This window comes from Pan troglodytes, chromosome 20 (genome assembly GCF_028858775.2).
Source record: "Pan troglodytes isolate AG18354 chromosome 20, NHGRI_mPanTro3-v2.0_pri, whole genome shotgun sequence".
Lineage (NCBI taxonomy): Eukaryota > Metazoa > Chordata > Mammalia > Primates > Hominidae > Pan > Pan troglodytes.
Genome location: NC_072418.2, coordinates 6,156,205 through 6,173,656, shown reverse-complemented (window position 1 = coordinate 6,173,656; position 17,452 = coordinate 6,156,205). Strand labels below are relative to the sequence as shown.

Genomic DNA, 17,452 nt, shown 5'->3' with positions numbered 1-17,452 from the left:
AGTTTGAGTTTCTTTTGGAGACAAAGTCTCGCTCTGTTGCTCAGGCTAGGGTGCAGTGGTACAATCACAGCTCGCTATAGCCTCCACCTCCTGGGTTCAAGTGATCCTCCCCTCAGCCTTCCAAGTAGCTGAGACAGGTACGAACCACCATGCCCAGCTAATTTTTTAAATTTTCAATAGAGATGGGGTCTCACTATGTCGCCCAGGTCCAGTCTCGAACTCCTGGGCCCAAGCGATCCTCCTACCTCAGCCTCCTGAGTAGCTGGGATTACAGGTGCACACCACCATGCCTGGCTATTTAAAAAAAATTTTTTTTTGTAGATACAGGGTCTCACTATGTTGCCCAGGCTGGTCTCGAACTCCTAAGCTCAAGGAATTCTTCTGCCTCAGCCTCCCATAGTGCCAGGATGACAAGCTGAGTCCCTGCGCCAGGCCCGTGTGGGTTATTTAATCCTTATATCTGCCTTGTGGCTACCATCTCTGTGTGGCAGATAAAATCCCAGAGGCTCAGAAAGGGTCAGTACTTTGAGGAACTCAGAGTCAGTTTTAGTGACCCAGGCAGAAATCAAACCAAGATGTGTTGAAGCCCACGTGGCTAATTACTACAGTATACGCCAAAAGTGCACAAAGACAGCCTATTGGCCGGGCGCGGTGGCTCATGCCTGTAATCCCAGCGCCTTGGGAGGCTGAAGCCGGTAGATCGCTTGAGCCCAGGAGTTCGAGACCAGCCTGGGCAACATGGGTGAAACTCTGTCTCTAAAAAAAATTTAAAAATTAGCTGGGCATGGTGGTACACACTTACAGTCCTGGCCACTTTGAAGGCTGAGGTGGGAGGATCGTTTGAGCCCAGGAGTCCAAGGCTGCAGTGAGCTATGATCACACTACTGCACCCCAGCCTGGGCGACAGGGCGAGACCCTTTGTCCACAAAAAAACAAACAAAACCCCCCAAAAAACAACAACAACAAAACACACACACACACACAAAAACCTACCTATAGTCCCCCATAATCTCTCCACCCTGAAATGATTTAGTGGTAGCATCTTGGTGTGTATCCTTCCAGAGTCTTCTCTATTCCACAGGCAGTCTCTCTTTCTAAGTTAGTATGTGTGCACAGGGATGCGTATTTATTCTATTGCTTAGGTAATATATTTATGAGGTTCAAGACTGCTAAATTCCAGGCCGGGCGTGGTAGCTCACGCCTCTAATCCCAGCACTTTGGGAGGCTGAGGTGGGAGGATCGCCTGAGGTCAGGAGTTCAACACCAGCCTGGCCAACATGGTGAAACCCCCGTCTCTACTAAAAATACAAAAATTAGCCAGGCGTGGTGGCAGACGCCTGTAGTCCCAGCTACTTGGGAGGCTGAGGCAGGAGAATGGCGTGAACCTGGGAGGCGGAGGCTGCAGTGAGCTGAGATCGTGCCACTGCACTCCAGCCTGGGCAACAGAGCGAGACTCCGTCTTAAAAAATAAAAATAAAAAAGATTCCTAAGTTCCAGAGAGCATGCATACAGTAAAATGTATGCCTCTCCCACGTCCTATTTTTCTTCCCTAAAACCAGACAATGTCTCTGAGTTCCTGTGTGCCAAGCCGGTGGCCTGCAGGTGACGGGGCAGTGCCCACTGTGCCCCAGTATTATCAGGGGCATTTTTCTGTCTGCAGAATGTTTATTCTTGGCATTGTCAGGGCGTGTTGGTTTCGTGGCCCACCTGCCACGTCTTGTCTGTGGCCGACTTCATTTCAGGATTTCAAGCAGCACACCCAGGATTCTGCCTAAGGGCTTGGCTGTCGCTTCCCCAGACGCAATCAGATATTTTGGGCCCAGTAGTACCGGATGCGTAGGCCTGTGAGTCACGGTGGCTTCCCCCGGGTGGAGCCCCTGTGTCTATTAGCAGTTTCCTAAGACGGAAGTGTATGTGACTATCCTTCGGGCAGCAGGTGCCCTTGCTTGGTTTCTGACGTTGAATTCTGAAGTCAGAATTTTCTGTATACAGCAGTCCCCAAAAGGAACGTGTGATGCATGGAGCATGCTTTCCAAAGAAACTCCTTGAATTCCAGAAGAAGGAAGAAACCTTATGTCTAGCAGTCTGAGCTTGTGGGTTTGTTACGTGGGCTTCATAAAGGGACACTTGAATTAGCTACGCGTGGTGGTGTGCACCTGTAGTCCCAGTTACTTGGGAGGCTGAGGCGGGAGAATCGCTTGAACCCAGGAGGTGGAGGTTGCAGTGAGCTGAGATCACGCCACTGCACTCCAGCCTGGGTGACAGAGTGAGACCCTGTCTCGAAAAAAAAAAGAAAAATTGAGACGTCTATAGTAAGAAGATAGGCTGGGCGCGGTGGTGCGCTCCTGTCATCCCAGCACTTTGGGAGGCCAAAGCAGGTAGATACTTGAGGTCAGGAGTTCGAGACCAGCTTGGCCAACAGAGTGAAACCCCGTCTCTACTAAAAATACAAAAATTAGCCAGGTGTGGTGGCACCCGCCTGTAGTCCCAGGTACTTAGGAGGCTGAGGCCGGAGAATCACTTGAACCCAGGAGGCAGAGGTTGCAGTGAGCTGAGATCGTGCCACTGCACTCCAGCCTGGGCAACAGAGTGAGACTCCATCTCAAAAAATAAAAATAAGAAAAATAAAGGGACACTGGAACCTCCATGGCACCAGGGAATGGAGGGTTGGGGACAGCGGGCCTCTGTTACCACCGAGTTCCCTCGCACTAAGCCGGGGGCCTGCAGGGGAGGGGACAGTGGCCAGTGTGCAAACCCCCGCCCAGGCTGCCTCTCACCCCTTGCCACAGACCTACCGGGAACATCTGGGAGGGCAGAAGCACAGAAAGAAGGAGGCGGCCCAGAAGACAGGCGTGCAGCCCAACGGGAGCCCGCGCGGGGTGCAGGCGCAGCTGCATTGCGACCTGTGCGCCGTGTCCTGCACCGGGGCAGACGCCTACGCGGCCCACATCCGGGGATCCAAGCACCAGAAGGTACGGCCCCGCCCGGCCCAGGCTCTGCCACCCCTGGGGAGGAGGCCCCCAGGTCAGCACTTGGGACCCACAGAGGTACCTGGGGAGATCAGAGGGAGCCGGGAGAAGCCTCCCCAAGTGGAACGTGCCCAAGGGCCGGCCGCCCAGGCCCATGCGTCCTCATCTTCAAGGATCCAAACTCCTTTCCAGTTATTTTATTTTAGTTTTCATTTTATTATTATTTTTAATGGAGACAAAGTCTCGTCCTGTTCCCCAGGCTGGGATGCAGGGGCACAATCTCGGCTCACTGCAACCTCTGCCTCCTGGGTTCAAGCAATTCTCATGCCTCAGCCTCCCAAGTAGCTGGGATCACAGGCATCTGCCACCGCACCTGGCTAATTTTTGTGTTTTCAGTAGAGACGGGGTTTCACCATGTTGGCCAGGCTGGTCTCGAACTCCTGACCTCAAGTGATCTGCCCGCCTCAGCCTCCCAAAGTGCCGGGATTACAGGCGTGAGCCACCGTGCCGGGACTCCTTTCCACTTTTAAAAAGGGTTCCTGCTCATTGCACATGAAGTGGCCGAGACATTCACACCCGGACTTCGAAGAAAGCTTGGCATTCAGGCGTGGTGACAGACAGGGCTTGCCCTGTGATGAGACCCAACGCTGTGTTCCCTTTGAGGTCTTGCTCTTCGCACTCCCTGCTGTAGTATCACTGTTCTCCTGAGGCCTTAGAAAGGCCTGGGTCAGGCCGGGCGCGGTGCCTCACGTCTGTAATCCCGGCATTTTGGGAGGCCGAGGCGAGTGGATCGCGTGAGGTTGGGAGCCTGAGACCAGCCTGGCCAACATGGTGAAACCCCGTCTCTACTAAAAAATACAAAAATTAGCCGGGCGTGGCGGGTGCGTGCCTGTAATCTCAGCTACTCAGGAGGCTGAGGCAGGAGAAATTGCTTGAACCCGGTAGGTGGAGGTTGCAGTGAGCTGAGATCTCGCCACCGCACTCCAGCCTGGGCGACACAGCAAGGCTCTGTCGCCAAAAGAAAAAAAAAAAGAGGCCTGGGTTTCGTCATGTTCGGCGGGGAGGGGATGGAGTCCCCACCCGAGAGCAGGGAGGGGACAGCTGGCTTGTGCTGTAGCCCGGGCTGTCAGGCTGAGCCACCCTGGGAGGCCTGGCTGAGGACCTGGCTTCTCTCCCCCAGCTGCCTGGAGGCTCATCCAGGGCCTCATTCCCTGGCTCCGCTCAGGACAGCTTGCTGAGGGCCCGTGTGAACCCACAGGGGAAAGAGGAATGAGCAGGGAGGCACGGAGGAGGGAAGGAGCGGGGCAGAGAAATGGGGGAAGGAGACTCACCGGCCTGGGGACCGGAGAGCTAGGGGCCGGTGGGGCAGAGCTGCAGGTATCACCCCCACAGGCTGGGGCTCGGTCTGGGGGTCAGGCAGGCCCTGCTGCCCGTTGTGGGGTTGGGGGGTACAGGGCAGGTCTTGTGCAGCGTGTGTCAGACAGACCTGGCAAGTGTGTCTGAGATGGTCCCCAGCACACACACAGCGGCCCTGTGCACACGGAACCTTTGCCAGAAGCACCTTGTACCTAGAGGTGCTGAGAATGGAGCACGGCCAGACTACGGACGTGACCATGTGCACACGTGCGTGCAGAACGTGGGTGTCCGTCCAGGGACACGTGCACACCCACCATCCATCCACACGCGCTGAGTCCCGGGCAGTCAGGGGGCACTAGGCTGGGGCTTGGGAGGCTGAGAAACGGCCCCACCTGGCAGCCCACGTGGTGGAGGAGGAGGAAGAGCGTCCGTGTGAGCCGGTGAGCCACGTGCTCACACACTAGAGGAGTGTCACCGTGCTAGAGAAGTCACAAGCACGTGTGCAAGGCAGGAGGCCACCTGGGAAGGGCCTTCTGGAGCGGGTATTATCCAGAGAGCAGGAGGAGAGAAGAGAGGGGGGTCCCTGGGACCGGCCAGCCCACACTCACGCTGCACGCCCGTGGAGGCCCTTCCTGCCTCTTGAAAAAGGCCATCAGGCTGGGAGCGGCCCTCACACGGGAGCCCGGCTATGTCTGTTGCAGGTCTTCAAGCTGCACGCCAAACTGGGGAAGCCCATTCCCACCCTCGAGCCTGCACCGCCCACGGAGAGCCCCCCTGGGGCGGAGGCCAAGCCCACGTCCCCCACTGGCCCCAGCGTGTGTGCCTCGAGCAGGTCAGCGCTGGCCAAGAGACCCGTGGCCTCGAAGGCCTTATGCGAGGGTACGTGTGTCTGCATGCGTGTTCATGTACCCACCAGAGCCCTGGCCGCCTAGTGAAAGTTTCGTGAGAAAATCTACCATCCAGTCGATTTTCGTCATGTCTTCCCGGGGGGTGGTGAGGGGCTGGCTGGTGCCGTCTCTCCCTTATTCCTGCAGAGCAAGATGGCCTCCCACTGGCCCACACCGCCCTGAACCTTGGAGACCCTTTGAGACCATTTCCAGAGAGTGCTGGCAGAACCAATAAAATGGTAATGCCATTTCTTCCTGTAGAGTTTTTTTGTTTTGTTTTGGTTTGAGATGGAGCCTCGCTCTGTCCTCCAGGCTGGAGTGCAGTGGTGCGATCTCAGCTCACTGCAACCTCTGCCTCCTGGGTTCAAGCGATTCTCCTGCCTCAGCCTCCTGAGTAGCTGGGACTATAGGCATGCACCACCACGGCCGGCTAATTTTTGTATTTTTCGTAGAGACAGGGTTTCACCATGTTGGCCAGGCTGGTCTCGAACTCCTAACCTCAAGTGATCCACCAGCCTCGGCATTCCAAAGTGCTGGGATCACAGGCGTGAGCCACTGCGCCCGGCCTCTTCCGGTAGAATCTGGCCTGGTGCCGGGTGCTGGGGTTCTCTGGAAGCCCTCACCCTGCACCTACAGGGTTCCCTGGGCTGCCACCTCCACTGTGCTCCCCTGCACGCCCTGGTGCTCACGGTGAACAAATTGGGCTCAGAATCAGAGTTATGTGGGTACCAGGAAATGAAGGTGGAATCCTCACGCCCCTCTGCCTGTGACCCTACCTTCCCTGCGTGCAAAGCCCCAGCTGTCAGAGCTGACCCGCGTTAACTAGGATTACATGCCAGGCGTCTGCTCACTGCTTTGTGTGCATTGCTTCACTTTACCTCCACGACAACTCTTTTTTCGTGGTTTGTTTTGTTTTGTTTTGTTTTTGAGACAGAGTCTCACTGTGTCACCCGGGCTGGAGTGCAGAGGTGCAATCATAGCTCACTGCAGCCTCCACCTCCTGGGCTCAAGCGATCCTCCCAGCTCAGCCTCCTGAGTGACTGGGACTACAGGTGTGCACCACCACGTCCCACTACTTTTTGTATTTTTTTTTTTTTTGTAGAGGTGGGGTTCTGCTATGTTGCTCGGGCTGGTCGGAAACTCCTAGGCTTAAGCGATCCTCCCACCTCGGCCTCCCACAGCACTGGGTTTACAGGCATGAGCCACTGTGCCCAGCCCACAACTACTCATTTAAGTCAATATTGTCACCAGTCCCAATGTGTAGATGGAAAAGCCGTAAACGGTGGAGGTGGAATTGGAACCCGGGTCTGTCTAAGAGTCTCTGCCGTGGACCACCGTGCTGTGCGTGGGCAGGGGTCGAGGGAGCCACATTCTATTTTTAGCCTCAGCAGCGTTGATTCTTGAATAGCAACATGATTTTGAAGATCAAACCATCAAGTCATTCTTATAACAAAGATATTTGTCTCCCCCGAGGCTCCATCATTTCGCCTAACGGGGGTAGGTTAAGTGGGAGCCTTGGTCCGCCTGATACTTCATGGTCTATTAACTGTGGATTTTGTGCTGTCAGTGGGTTCCTCAAGCGAGGGCCTAAAACCAGGGCTTCTCCCCGGATGGATTGAAATTGGCCTCGGTTTCTTGGCTGGGTCACACGCAGGCATGAAAGGGAGAGCGAGGTTGCTGCCCGGGGCCATTCCCCCTGACATCACAGGAGGGAGGGGGATGGCACAGCCTGCGGTCTGGGTGGCTCTCCACCCCATGCCGCCTGGCGGGTCTGCAGCCGCAGTGCTTTCTCCTGGAACAGGGTATAAGTGACATGGTTTTTCCCCTCAGGGCCTCCTGAGCCACAGGCAGCAGGCTGCAGACCCCAGTGGGGGAAACCAGCCCGACCTAAATTAGAGGGTCCCAGAGCACCTACCCAAGGAGGCTCAGAGGAAGCTCCTGCGGGCTGCTCTGATGTGCAGCCGGTGGGCCCGGAATATGTGGAGGAGGTAAGTCGAGGCTGTCAAGTCCTGGTGCCCTGGTCAGGGAAGGACCTTCCCATGGATCAGGCTTCGAGACCTCACCCGGCTTCTCCCAGCGAGATTTACGGACCCATCCCCGTTCCTGAGCTGCACAGGCCAGACCTCCATGGACCAAAACCCCGTGCAGACCCGCTTGACACTTTGGGTGCCAGATTTTGGTATCAGCAGGAAATGAATATGGCCCCATGAGGGCCAGAGACAGGCCTAGGCATTCCCAACAGGGGGCCCTGCGGAGGCGTCTGTCTGGAAGGTGGAAGGGATCTGGGCAGTAGAAAGCTCCCCGGGAGGTTGGCGGCCCTTCCATCCAGCCCCTTTCCTGGGCCTGGGGGACCCTGGGACCTGCCAAGGTCAGGCTGGTGAGCAGTGGAGCCAAGCTCCTGGGCCAGGTCTGCCAGCTCCCAGGCCAGCGGCAGTTCAGACCCCGGTTGGCCTTGCGCGTGCCAAAGAGGCAGGGCTGGGTTTCCTCTGCCTTGCCTGTAGGCCTGGGATTCTTTTAAGAGACAGGGTCTTGCTGTGTCACCGAGGCTGGAGTGTAGTGGTGCCATCATGGCTCACTGTAACCTCAAACTTCTGGGCTCAATCAATCCTCCCACCTCAGTCTCCCAAGTAGCTGGGACTACAGGCATGAGCCACCACTCCCAGCTAATTTTTGTATTTTTTATTTTTTTTGTAGAGATGGGGGTCTCGCTATGTTGACCAGGCTGGTCTTGAACTCTTGGGCTCAAGCAATCCTCCAGCCTCCCATGGTGGCGCGTGCCTGTGGTCCCAGCTACTCGGGAGGCTGAGGTGGGAGGATCGCTTGAGCCCAGGAGTGTGAGGCTGCAGTGAGCCAAGACCGAGCCACTGTACTCCACTCCAGCCTGGGTGACACAGCAAGACCCTGTCTCTAAAAAGACATACATAAATAAAATGACCAGCAAGGAGGAAGGCTCCGCCGCGACCTGGCAGCGGTAGCATGTCACATCCCACCCCGCCTCGTGCCTGGTGCGCGTGCGGCTGTTCTGTGTCTCAGGTGTTCAGCGACGAAGGGCGAGTGCTTCGCTTCCACTGCAAGCTGTGCGAGTGCAGTTTCAACGACCTTAACGCGAAGGACCTGCACGTGAGGGGGCGGCGGCACCGGCTGCAGTACCGGGTGCGTCCAGCAGGGGGAGCCCCGACACCCCTCCGGGCTGTGCTCGGGCCCGGCGGGCGCTGGGAGGCCTCTGGTCGGGCCTCTTCCGCGCGTGTGATCCGACGAACTTAAGAGGGAGGGGTGATTTTCTGTGTTTTCAACGTCTTGGTCCACGTCTCAAAAGTGTATCTTCGGCCGGGCGCGGTGGCTCACGTCTATCATCCCAGCACTTTGGGAGGCCAAGGTGGGTGGATCATTTGAGGTCAGGAGTTCGAGACCAGCCTGGCCAACATAGTGAAATCTTTACTAAAAATACAAAAATTAGCCAGGTGTGGTGGTGCGCACCTGTAATCCCAGCTACTCGGGAGGCTGAGGCAGGAGAATCGCTTGAACCCGGGAGGCGGAGGTTGCAGTGAGCCGAGGTCACACCATTGCACTCCAGCCTGGGAGACAAGAGCAAGACTCTGTCTTGAAAAAAAAAAAAAAAAAAAAAAAGGCTTTGGGAGATTTTTCAGCCCAACAGTTCTAGTCTCTGGGCCTCTCCCTGCACCCCAAGATCCTCCTGGCATCCCTGTCTAAAGCAAGGTCCCTACTCTCAGAGCCTTGCCTCTCCTTTCCAGAAGAAAGTGAACCCGGACCTTCCCATTGCCACGGAGCCCAGCAGCCGGGCTCGGAAGGTCCTGGAGGAGCGCATGAGGAAGCAGCGGCACCTGGCGGAGGAGCGGCTGGAGCAGCTGCGGCGCTGGCACGCGGAGAGGAGGTGCCCGGCTGCGGGTCTTGGCAAGGGGGCCTGGTGAGGGAGGGCAGGTCCAGCGTGGAACCTAGACGCCCACTGCTGCAGATTACGGAGCTCCTCCGTGTGAGCTCTCAAGCAGTGGGGGGAGACGGGTGCCCGGGCAGTGGGCACGTCCTGGTGTGGGAGTGTGAGAGGGTTCCAGAGCAGACGGGCAAGGGCACAGTGGCATGCAGACCTGACACGTGGGCTCCAGGGCCTCCGTAGATGCAGGGACACTGCCTGCCAACTCGCTGGACCACACGGCTGCAGAGGCGCCTTGTGACTTGTGACCTGTGTCCCTCCTGACCCCTGGTGTCGCCTGTGTCCCCTGACCTCTAGTGTCCCTGTGTACCCTGATCCCTCGTGTCCTCTGTGACCCCTTACCCCTGGTGTCCCCTGTGTCCCCCTGACCCCCAGTGTCCCCTGGGTCCCCCTGACCCCTGGTGTCCCTGTGTATCCTGACCCCTGGTGTCCTCTGTGACCCCTTACCCCCGGTGTCCCCTGGGTCCCCTTGACCCCTGGCATCCTCTGTGTCCCCTGACCTTTGTGTCCCCTGTGTCCCTGACCCCTGGTGTCCTCTGTGTCCCCTGACCTTTGTGTCCCGTGTCCCCGACCTCTGGTGTGCCTTGTGACCCCTGACCCCTGGAGTCCCCTGTGTTCTCCTGACCCCTGGTGTCCCCCTGATCCCTGGTGTGCCCTGTGACCCCCTGACCCCAATGCCTCTGCGCTTCCTGACCCCTGGTGTCCCCTGTGTCCCCTGACCCCTGGTGTCCCTCTGTCCCCTGGTGTTCCTGTGTCTCCTGACCCCTGATGACCCTGTGTCCCCTTACCCTTGGTATCCCCTGAGTCCCCTTGACCCCTGGAGTCCCCTGTGTCCCCCTGATCCCCTAGTGTCCCCTCATTCCCAGTGTCCCCTGTGTCCCCCTGACCCCCGGTGTCCCTGTGTCCCTGACCCCTGGAGTCCCCTGTGTCCCCCTGATCCCCTAGCGTCCCCTCATTCCCAGTGTCCCCTGTGTCCCCCTGACCCCAGTGTCCCCTGTGTCCATCCTAGAGCATTTTCTGATGTAACATCTGACTCTGGTGTGTCCAGCAGCAGCAGGTTTGCATTGGGAAGGGAACCAGGACCTCCTGAAGGCCGTGGCTGCCCGGGCTGGGCCTCATTTGCCTAAGGGGTGTCTTTGGCTGCCCCCCACACCAGCCTTCCCAGCCTCAGTCTTCTGTGCATACAGCAGGCACCCATGCAGTGCAGTGGAGCCCCAGCAAGAGCTTTGGCCCTGCCTTCCTTGCTGGGAGCACGAGGCCCCAGTGTTTCTGACTTGACCCCAGCTTAGGGCCACTGCTGGCCTGACCATGCTCTGTCCCATCTCGGTCCCGCAGGCGGCTGGAGGAGGAGCCACCCCAGGATGTGCCGCCCCACGCGCCGCCCGACTGGGCCCAGCCTCTGCTCATGGGCAGGCCGGAGTCACCCGCCAGCGCCCCACTCCAGGTAGGTACAGTTTCCTCTGTGTGCAAACGCGGGCGACCTCACACTCCCCGGAGCAGCGGACACCTCCTCAGGAGGACCCGGCCTCCCCCCAACTCCCACATAGTACTCAGGGGATGGGGCTCCACGGCCCAGGCCTCCTCACTCCACAGATGGGAGCCCCAGCACCCCAGCCCCTACCACTGGCCACAGAGATCCCTTCTGCTTCCTGGAGCCCCGGGTGGTCGCCTCCCTTGGGGAGCCTCATGCCTCTGCGGCTACTACTGTCTCTTCTCAGAAGCACCTGTCCCCGCAGCCCGAGCCCCCAGGTTCGACAGGAACTTTTTTTTTTTTTTTTTTTTTTTTTGAGACAGAGTCTCACTCTGTCGCCCAAGGCTGGAGTGTAGCGGTGCAATCGTGGCCTCACTGCAACCTCTGCCTCCCGGGTTTAAGCGATTCTCATGCCTCAGCCTCCTGAGTAGCCAGGACTATGGGCGCCCGCCACCACGCCGGGCTCTCTTGTGTTTTTAGTAGAGGCAGGGTTTCACCATGTTGGCCAGGCTGGCCTGGAACTCCTGACCTCAGGTGAGCCACCCGCCTCGGCCTCCCTAAGTGCTGGGATTACAGGCGTGAGCCACCGTGCCCGGCCTCAATGGGAACCTCGGATTTGCACCTTGCTGTGAGAAAGGGGTTCCCAGGCTGACTCAAAAGCCTCTGGTCTGGAAATTTAAGAATATGGCCAGAGGTGGCGGAGTTTCCCCCCATTCCTTCACTCAGACCCGAGCTTCCTGCAGCCATCAGGGGCAGCCCGAGGTACCTCCCTGTTCCCCACCCCGGGGCTCTCTGTGTGCGCTGGGTTCTCACCTGGCCACGCTGCCGCCTCATAACCCGGCTGGCCACGGCCACCTGCCCCCACCTGCCCGCCTGCCCAGCACTCCCCAAGGGACCCCATAGACCACCCTTGACACATGCGGCCTCTCCCCACAGCCCGGGCGGCGGCCGGCGTCCAGCGACGACCGGCACGTCATGTGCAAGCATGCCACCATCTACCCCACGGAGCAGGAGCTCCTGGCCGTGCAGAGGGCCGTGTCCCATGCAGAGCGGGCCCTCAAGCTGGTGTCCGACGTGCTGGCCGAGGAGGACCGGGGCCACCGAGAGGAAGAGGGTGACAAGCGCAGGTCATTGGAGATCCCCTTCCCCAGGGCCCGGCTCTCAGCCAGGACAGAGGTCAGCTCCTCGGGACGAGACCCTGCAGGAACCCCCAGCTCTGATGGGCCTGGAGCCGTCGGTGGCCCGCCGCAGCTTTCCAGCCCCAGGAGTAGGAAGTTCCCCAGGTCTCAGAGCTGGAGCTTCTCGGCACTGAACGAGGCTGGTTTGCAGCGGGTGATCCGTGCTGTTCTAATGCCTTAGCATTCCCTTTTGCTATTGAAGTCGCATCTAAAAATAGTTCACAAGGGACTGACAGTCTCGGTAAACCTCAGTTTCCTCATTGGCAAAAGGAAAAGCTGAGCGTGATTCTGACGGACTTCTCCGCCTTGGGGAGTAATTGAGTAATCAGAGTAGTTCATGTCACTGAGTGCCCGTGTGAATCAGCTCCCAACCCCTGTGATTCTTAGGAAGTGAGAAAGTCCCCACGTCGTCTAAGTAATTGCCATGGAGATACCTCATCTGAGCGGGAGTTACCTTTTTTCAAAGTCCTTTCCTGCTCTGGCAGCTGTTGTTTGTTGTTGTTTTTTTGTTTGTTTTGTTTTTTAAGAAACAGATCTCACTCTGTTACCCAGGCTGGAGGGCAATGGCGCGATCAGAGCTCACTGACCCTCAGACCCCCGGGCTCAAGCTGTCCTCCCGCCTCAGCCTCCCGAGTAGCTGGGACTGCAGGCGCCCACCACCACACCCAGCTAATTGTTAACTTTTTGTAGCAATGTGGGGTCTCGCTATGTTAGCCAGGCTGGTCTTGAACTCCCGGGCTCAAGCGATCCTCCCACCTCGGCCTCCCAAAGTGCCGGGATTACGGGTTCACTTTCCTTTTTGAATGCTTCTCTATTGTGGTAAAATCCACATCACACAACACTGAGCATTTTAACCTGTCTAAGTGCACAGTTCAGGATCATGAAGCACGTTCACACGTGCAAACTACACCCCTGTCCATCTCCAGAGCTGTCTCATCTTCCCAAACAGAAGCTCTGTCCCAATTAAGCAAACTCCTCTTTTTGTTTTGTGCACCCACGCGTGCCCGCCCTGTCTCTGTGGATTGGCCTGTGCTGGACAGTTCATAGAAATGGGGTCGCACACCGTGTGGCCTTTTGTGTCTGGCTGATCCACTCGGCCTGAGGGCTTCCTTTTGCTGGAGCACAGAGTATTGGCTACATATAGGAAATGTGAGCCTTGCACCTGTGGGTTGCAAAGTGTCCCAATACAAGGAGTGCCCAGGAAGCTGCCCTCTCCTTTTTTTTTTTTTTTTTTTTTTGAGACTGAGTCTTGCTCTGTTGCCCAGGCTGGAGTGCAGTGGTGCGATCTCGGCTCACAGCAACCTCTGCCTTCCAGGTTCAAGTGATTCTCCTGCTTCAGCCTTCCAAGTACTGGAACTACAGGAATGTACCACCACACCCAGCTAATTATTATTATTATTATTATTATTATTATTTTGAGATGGAGTCTTGCTCTGTCTCCCAGGCTGGAGTTCAGTGACACAATCTCGGCTCACTGCAACCTCCATCTCCTGGGTTCAAGCGATTCTCCTGCCTCAGCCTCCCAAGTTGCTGAGATTACAGGCACCCGCCACCATGCCTGGCTAATTCTTATATTTTTATTAGAGATGGGTTTTCGCCGTGTTGGTCAGGCTGGTCTCAAACTCCTGACCTCAAGTGATCTGCCCACCTCAGCCTCCCAAAGTGCTGGGATTACAGGCGTGAGCCACCACGCCCGGCCTAGGTTTGTGAATTTTCTTAACCCCCGTGAAGCAAGGGCAGAAAGCAGCCTTGCTTTCTGTCCTCTCTGGAAGCCATGTGGAGCCGAAACAACAGGGTGACAGAGTCCGTGAATGCTGGAGCCACCAGACCTCGCGGGGCGGGCCTGGGGCTTAGCGTTTGCTCACAAGGAAGGAAAATGTGGGTTTGGCCACGCGTCCCGGCTACTCCGAGGCATGCCCGGTGGCAGCACCTCCGAGATCGATCTCACGGTGTCTCATTTCATCCCGCAAGCGCCTCCGACAGAGCGGCCTGGTCCCATTTCATGGATGAGGATGCCGAGGCACAGAGAGGCTCTGTAACTTGCAGGGTCCCCGTAGCTCAGGAGGGAGGCAGCTGGGGTACCCCGCGTCTCTCCGCTGATGGCGCACGTCTGTGGCTTTGTCCCCACAGCAGCGTTGTCCCCCAGACTCGGGTCCTGAAAGGCGTCATGCGAGTAGGCATCCTGGCGAAAGGCCTTCTCCTGCGTGGGGACAGGAACGTGCACCTCGCTCTGCTCTGCTCCGAGAAGCCCACGCACAGCCTGCTGCGGAGGATCGCCCAGCAGCTGCCCCGGCAGCTCCAGGTAAGGTCAGGGCCCTGCTCATTGCTGCTTCTGGCGTCTGGCTGCCAGCCCTCTCCCCGCAGCCCCTTGAGCTCCTAGATGGCAGGGGACCTTTGTTACTACACAACTTTAAGGTACAAGAAGCATTAAGCCAGGTGCAGTGGCTCACATCCGTAATCCCAGCACTTAGGGAGGCTGAGGCAGGTGGATCGCTTGAGGTCAGGAGTTTGAAACCAGCCTGGCCAACATGGTGAAACACCATCTCTACTAAAAATACAGAAATTAGCCAGGCCTGGTGACATGTGCCTGTAATTCCAGCTATGTGGGAGGCTGAAGCGCGAGAATCACTTGAATCCCGGAGGCAGAGGTTGCACTGAGCTGAGATTGGGCTGCTGCCCTCCAGCCTGGGCGACAGAGCGAGACTGGGTCTCAAAAAAAAAAAAAAAAAAAAAAAAAAAAAAGATACAAGAAGAAGCATCGCTGTTAAAAACCAACCAGTTTGTTAGCCAGGCATGGTGGCTCACGCCTGAAATCCCAGCACTTTGAGAGGCTAAGGCAGGAGGATCACTCGAGTCCAGGAGTTTGAGACCAGCCTGGGCAACATAGTGAGAACCTGTATCTGCAAAAAACTTAAAAATTAGCTGAGCATGGGCCAGGCGGGGTGGCTCACACCTGTAATCCCAGCACTTTGGGAGGCTGAGACGGGCAGATCACGAGGTCAGCAGATAGAGACCATCCTGGCTAACACGGTGAAACCCCGTCTCTACTAAAAATACAAAAAAAAAAAATTAGCCAGGCGTGGTGGCAGGCGCCTGTAGTCTCAGCTACTCGGGAGGCTGAGGCAGGAGAATGGCATGAACCCGGGAGGCGGAGGTTGCAGCGAGCCGAGATTGCGCCACTGCACTCCAGTCTGGGCGAGAGAGCGAGACTCTGTCTAAAAAAAAAAAAAAAAGATGAGCTGAGCATGGCGGCATGTACCTGTAGTCCCAGCTACTCAGGGAGCTGCAGCGCGAGAATCCCTTGAGCCCAAGAGTTCGAGGCTTCAGTGAGCTGTGATTCACTACTGCACTCCAGCCCGGGCAACAGAGCAAAACTCAGTCTCAAAAGAAATTCAAAAAGAGTAAATGATGATGAAAGCTGCACAGAAAACATTCGCAGCAATGACGACTAGGAAGCCGTAAGACAAGCAAAAACCCAATTTCAATTTTAGGGCTGTGAAATGTCAACTGAATTTTTTTCCTCTAGAGAATTTTCATATACTCTTCTCATACTGAAGAATTTACATTGATCATCTTAGGTTTAAAAAGAAAAATCGGGCCTGGTGTGGTGGCTCATGCCTGTAATCCCAACACTTTGGGAGGCCAAGGCAGGTGGATCACCTGAGGTCCAGAGTTCAAGACCAGCCTGGCCATCATAGTAAAACCCCATCTGTACTAAAAATACAAAAATTAGCCGGGCATGGTGGTGGGCGCCTGTAATCCCAGCTACTCAGGAGGCTGAGGGAGGGGAACCATTTGAGCCCTGGAGGCAGAGGTTGCAGTGAGCAGAGATAGTGCCACTGCACTCTAGCCTGGGCCACAGAGTAAGACTCTGTCTTAAAAAAAAAAAAAAGAAAGAAAGAAAAATGAAAAATCAGTCCCCAGAGTCATTCCTTCTTCCTGAGCGTCTGTCACCATCCCTGGGAAAACTCAGCCTTACTCCTTTGACTTTTCCAGGGGGCACTGGATGCCCAGTGGATGGGCAGTGCCTGGTCGGGGAGACAGTGTTCCCCATAGAAGGACCAGCACCTGCAGAGGCCAAAAAGCAGGAGGCCCAGAGCAAGGAGGGGTGGGCACGAGGGAATGAGGGGGCACCTAGATCAAGCCAGGCCTGAAGGCCGTACCAGGAGGTAGGATTGCATTCTCAGGGAAGTGGGGAGGCTGGAGGGTTTTGAGCAGGGGAGTGACATGCTCTGACTTCAATGATTGCATCTCACATTTCCTGCACACCTACAACATGACAGTGGCCACAACATGACAGATACAGCCCCTGCTTTCTGGAAAACTTGCAGCCCGGTGGCAAAGACAATAACTGAGCCCCATGAGAATGGCTAAGGCTGTGGGGAAGCTGACAACATCCACCCCAGTAATGTCGACGGAGCCCCCTGGGGGCTGCCTTGCAGCAGGGAGGCCCTGAGAAGGGAAGGGATGGAGGATGGGGAGAGAGGTGCGTTTCAGGTGGGAGGCCAGGCTCAGATGTGAGCACAGGCCGCATGGAGGGTGATGACCATGGACAGGAAGACCAGACTGTGACACAGACCTCTTGAGCTATGTCCTTCTCATAGGAGACGGTGGCATCTCATTATGGTTTTAATTTACTCCTCCCTGACTATGGGGTAATGTGTGTCATGTGTAAAAAGGGCCATTTGTGTTTCTTTTTCTGCCAGGTATCTGTTATTTCACTCACCAATTTTTTTTATTGGATTGCTGGTCTTCTTGTTATTGAATTACAGGTATTCTTTACATATGGAGGCTCCTTGCATCACAGGATCTGTTGTCTGTACATATCTCTACATGTGTGCGCTCCTGGAGGGCTGCGGCTGTGTCTTGGTCACTTGGAGGTTCCAGACACAGGGCACAGGGCCTGGCACCCAGGCAGCAAGTGTGGGAGGCCCGACAGGATTAACTTACACACACCAACCACATCCTGGCTGATTTACACATGAATCTGGGCTGCAGTAAGGTGGCCTTGTGTTGTATTTACCCCTCCCAGATGGTGACTGAGGATGAGTATGAGGTCTCCTCCGACCCTGAAGCCAACATTGTCATCTCCTCCTGTGAGGAGCCCAGGATGCAGGTCACCATATCTGTCACCTCACCTCTGATGCGGGAGGACCCCTCCACAGACCCAGGTGCGGCCCAGCCCTTCCTTCCAACCACTGTCCCCCGCACGCTTCCCCAGGGCGCTCCCCACACCCAGGCCTGGGGCAGCGTCTGCCTCTGCCCTGAGCAGGAAATGCCACAGCAGCCACGCTCCAGCACTGCTGTCCCCCTGAGGATTCCATGGGTCACACAAGAGCTGAGTCTCCAGGCAGCAGAGGAGGTGAGTCGGTGACAGCATCAGATGGGCTCAGAGCCTGGTTGCAGGGGCCCTGCTCAGGCAAGCGACACCGTGTCACCTCCCTTGCCCTTACCCAGGGCTGGCACCTGCTTCTCAGGCCCTGGTGACACCAGCCCTGGCGGCAAAGGACAGGTCTGAGCCATTTCCCCTGGGTCACGGCAGAAGCTCAGTTTGACTCTGTCCATCAGTCACCACGGTCCCAGTGCCACTGATTAGGAATGTAGGGGATCGGGGGTCTTAAAGCCAGACCTGCCAGGCCTGG

At 56.7% G+C, this 17,452-nt stretch overlaps 1 protein-coding gene across 17 annotated transcripts in view; it reads left to right on the top strand.

Annotated features, from left to right (window-relative positions):
• ZFR2 (zinc finger RNA binding protein 2) overlaps positions 1-17,452 on the top strand; it is an 82,097-nt gene that overhangs the window by 40,721 nt on the left and 23,924 nt on the right. For 9 of the 17 annotated variants that reach the window (XR_008541089.2, XR_008541090.2, XM_054673875.2 and 6 more), the window contains exons 6-15: positions 2,790-2,972; positions 5,027-5,204; positions 7,043-7,200; positions 8,246-8,365; positions 8,965-9,104; positions 10,497-10,605; positions 11,569-11,759; positions 13,941-14,112; positions 16,843-16,981; positions 17,083-17,172. Coding sequence is in view for 11 of the 17 variants with exons in the window: in XM_054673875.2 (XP_054529850.1) it covers positions 2,790-2,972; positions 5,027-5,204; positions 7,043-7,200; positions 8,246-8,365; positions 8,965-9,104; positions 10,497-10,605; positions 11,569-11,759; positions 13,941-14,112; positions 16,843-16,981; positions 17,083-17,172 (1,480 nt within the window). In the remaining 6 variants the exon portion in view is untranslated. Of the gene's footprint in view, positions 1-2,789; positions 2,973-5,026; positions 5,205-7,042; positions 7,201-8,245; positions 8,366-8,964; positions 9,105-10,496; positions 10,606-11,568; positions 11,760-13,940; positions 14,113-16,842; positions 17,173-17,452 lie in introns of all 17 variants that reach the window. The other 8 variants (XR_010153664.1, XR_010153663.1, XR_008541087.2 and 5 more) reach the window with 3 other exon arrangements.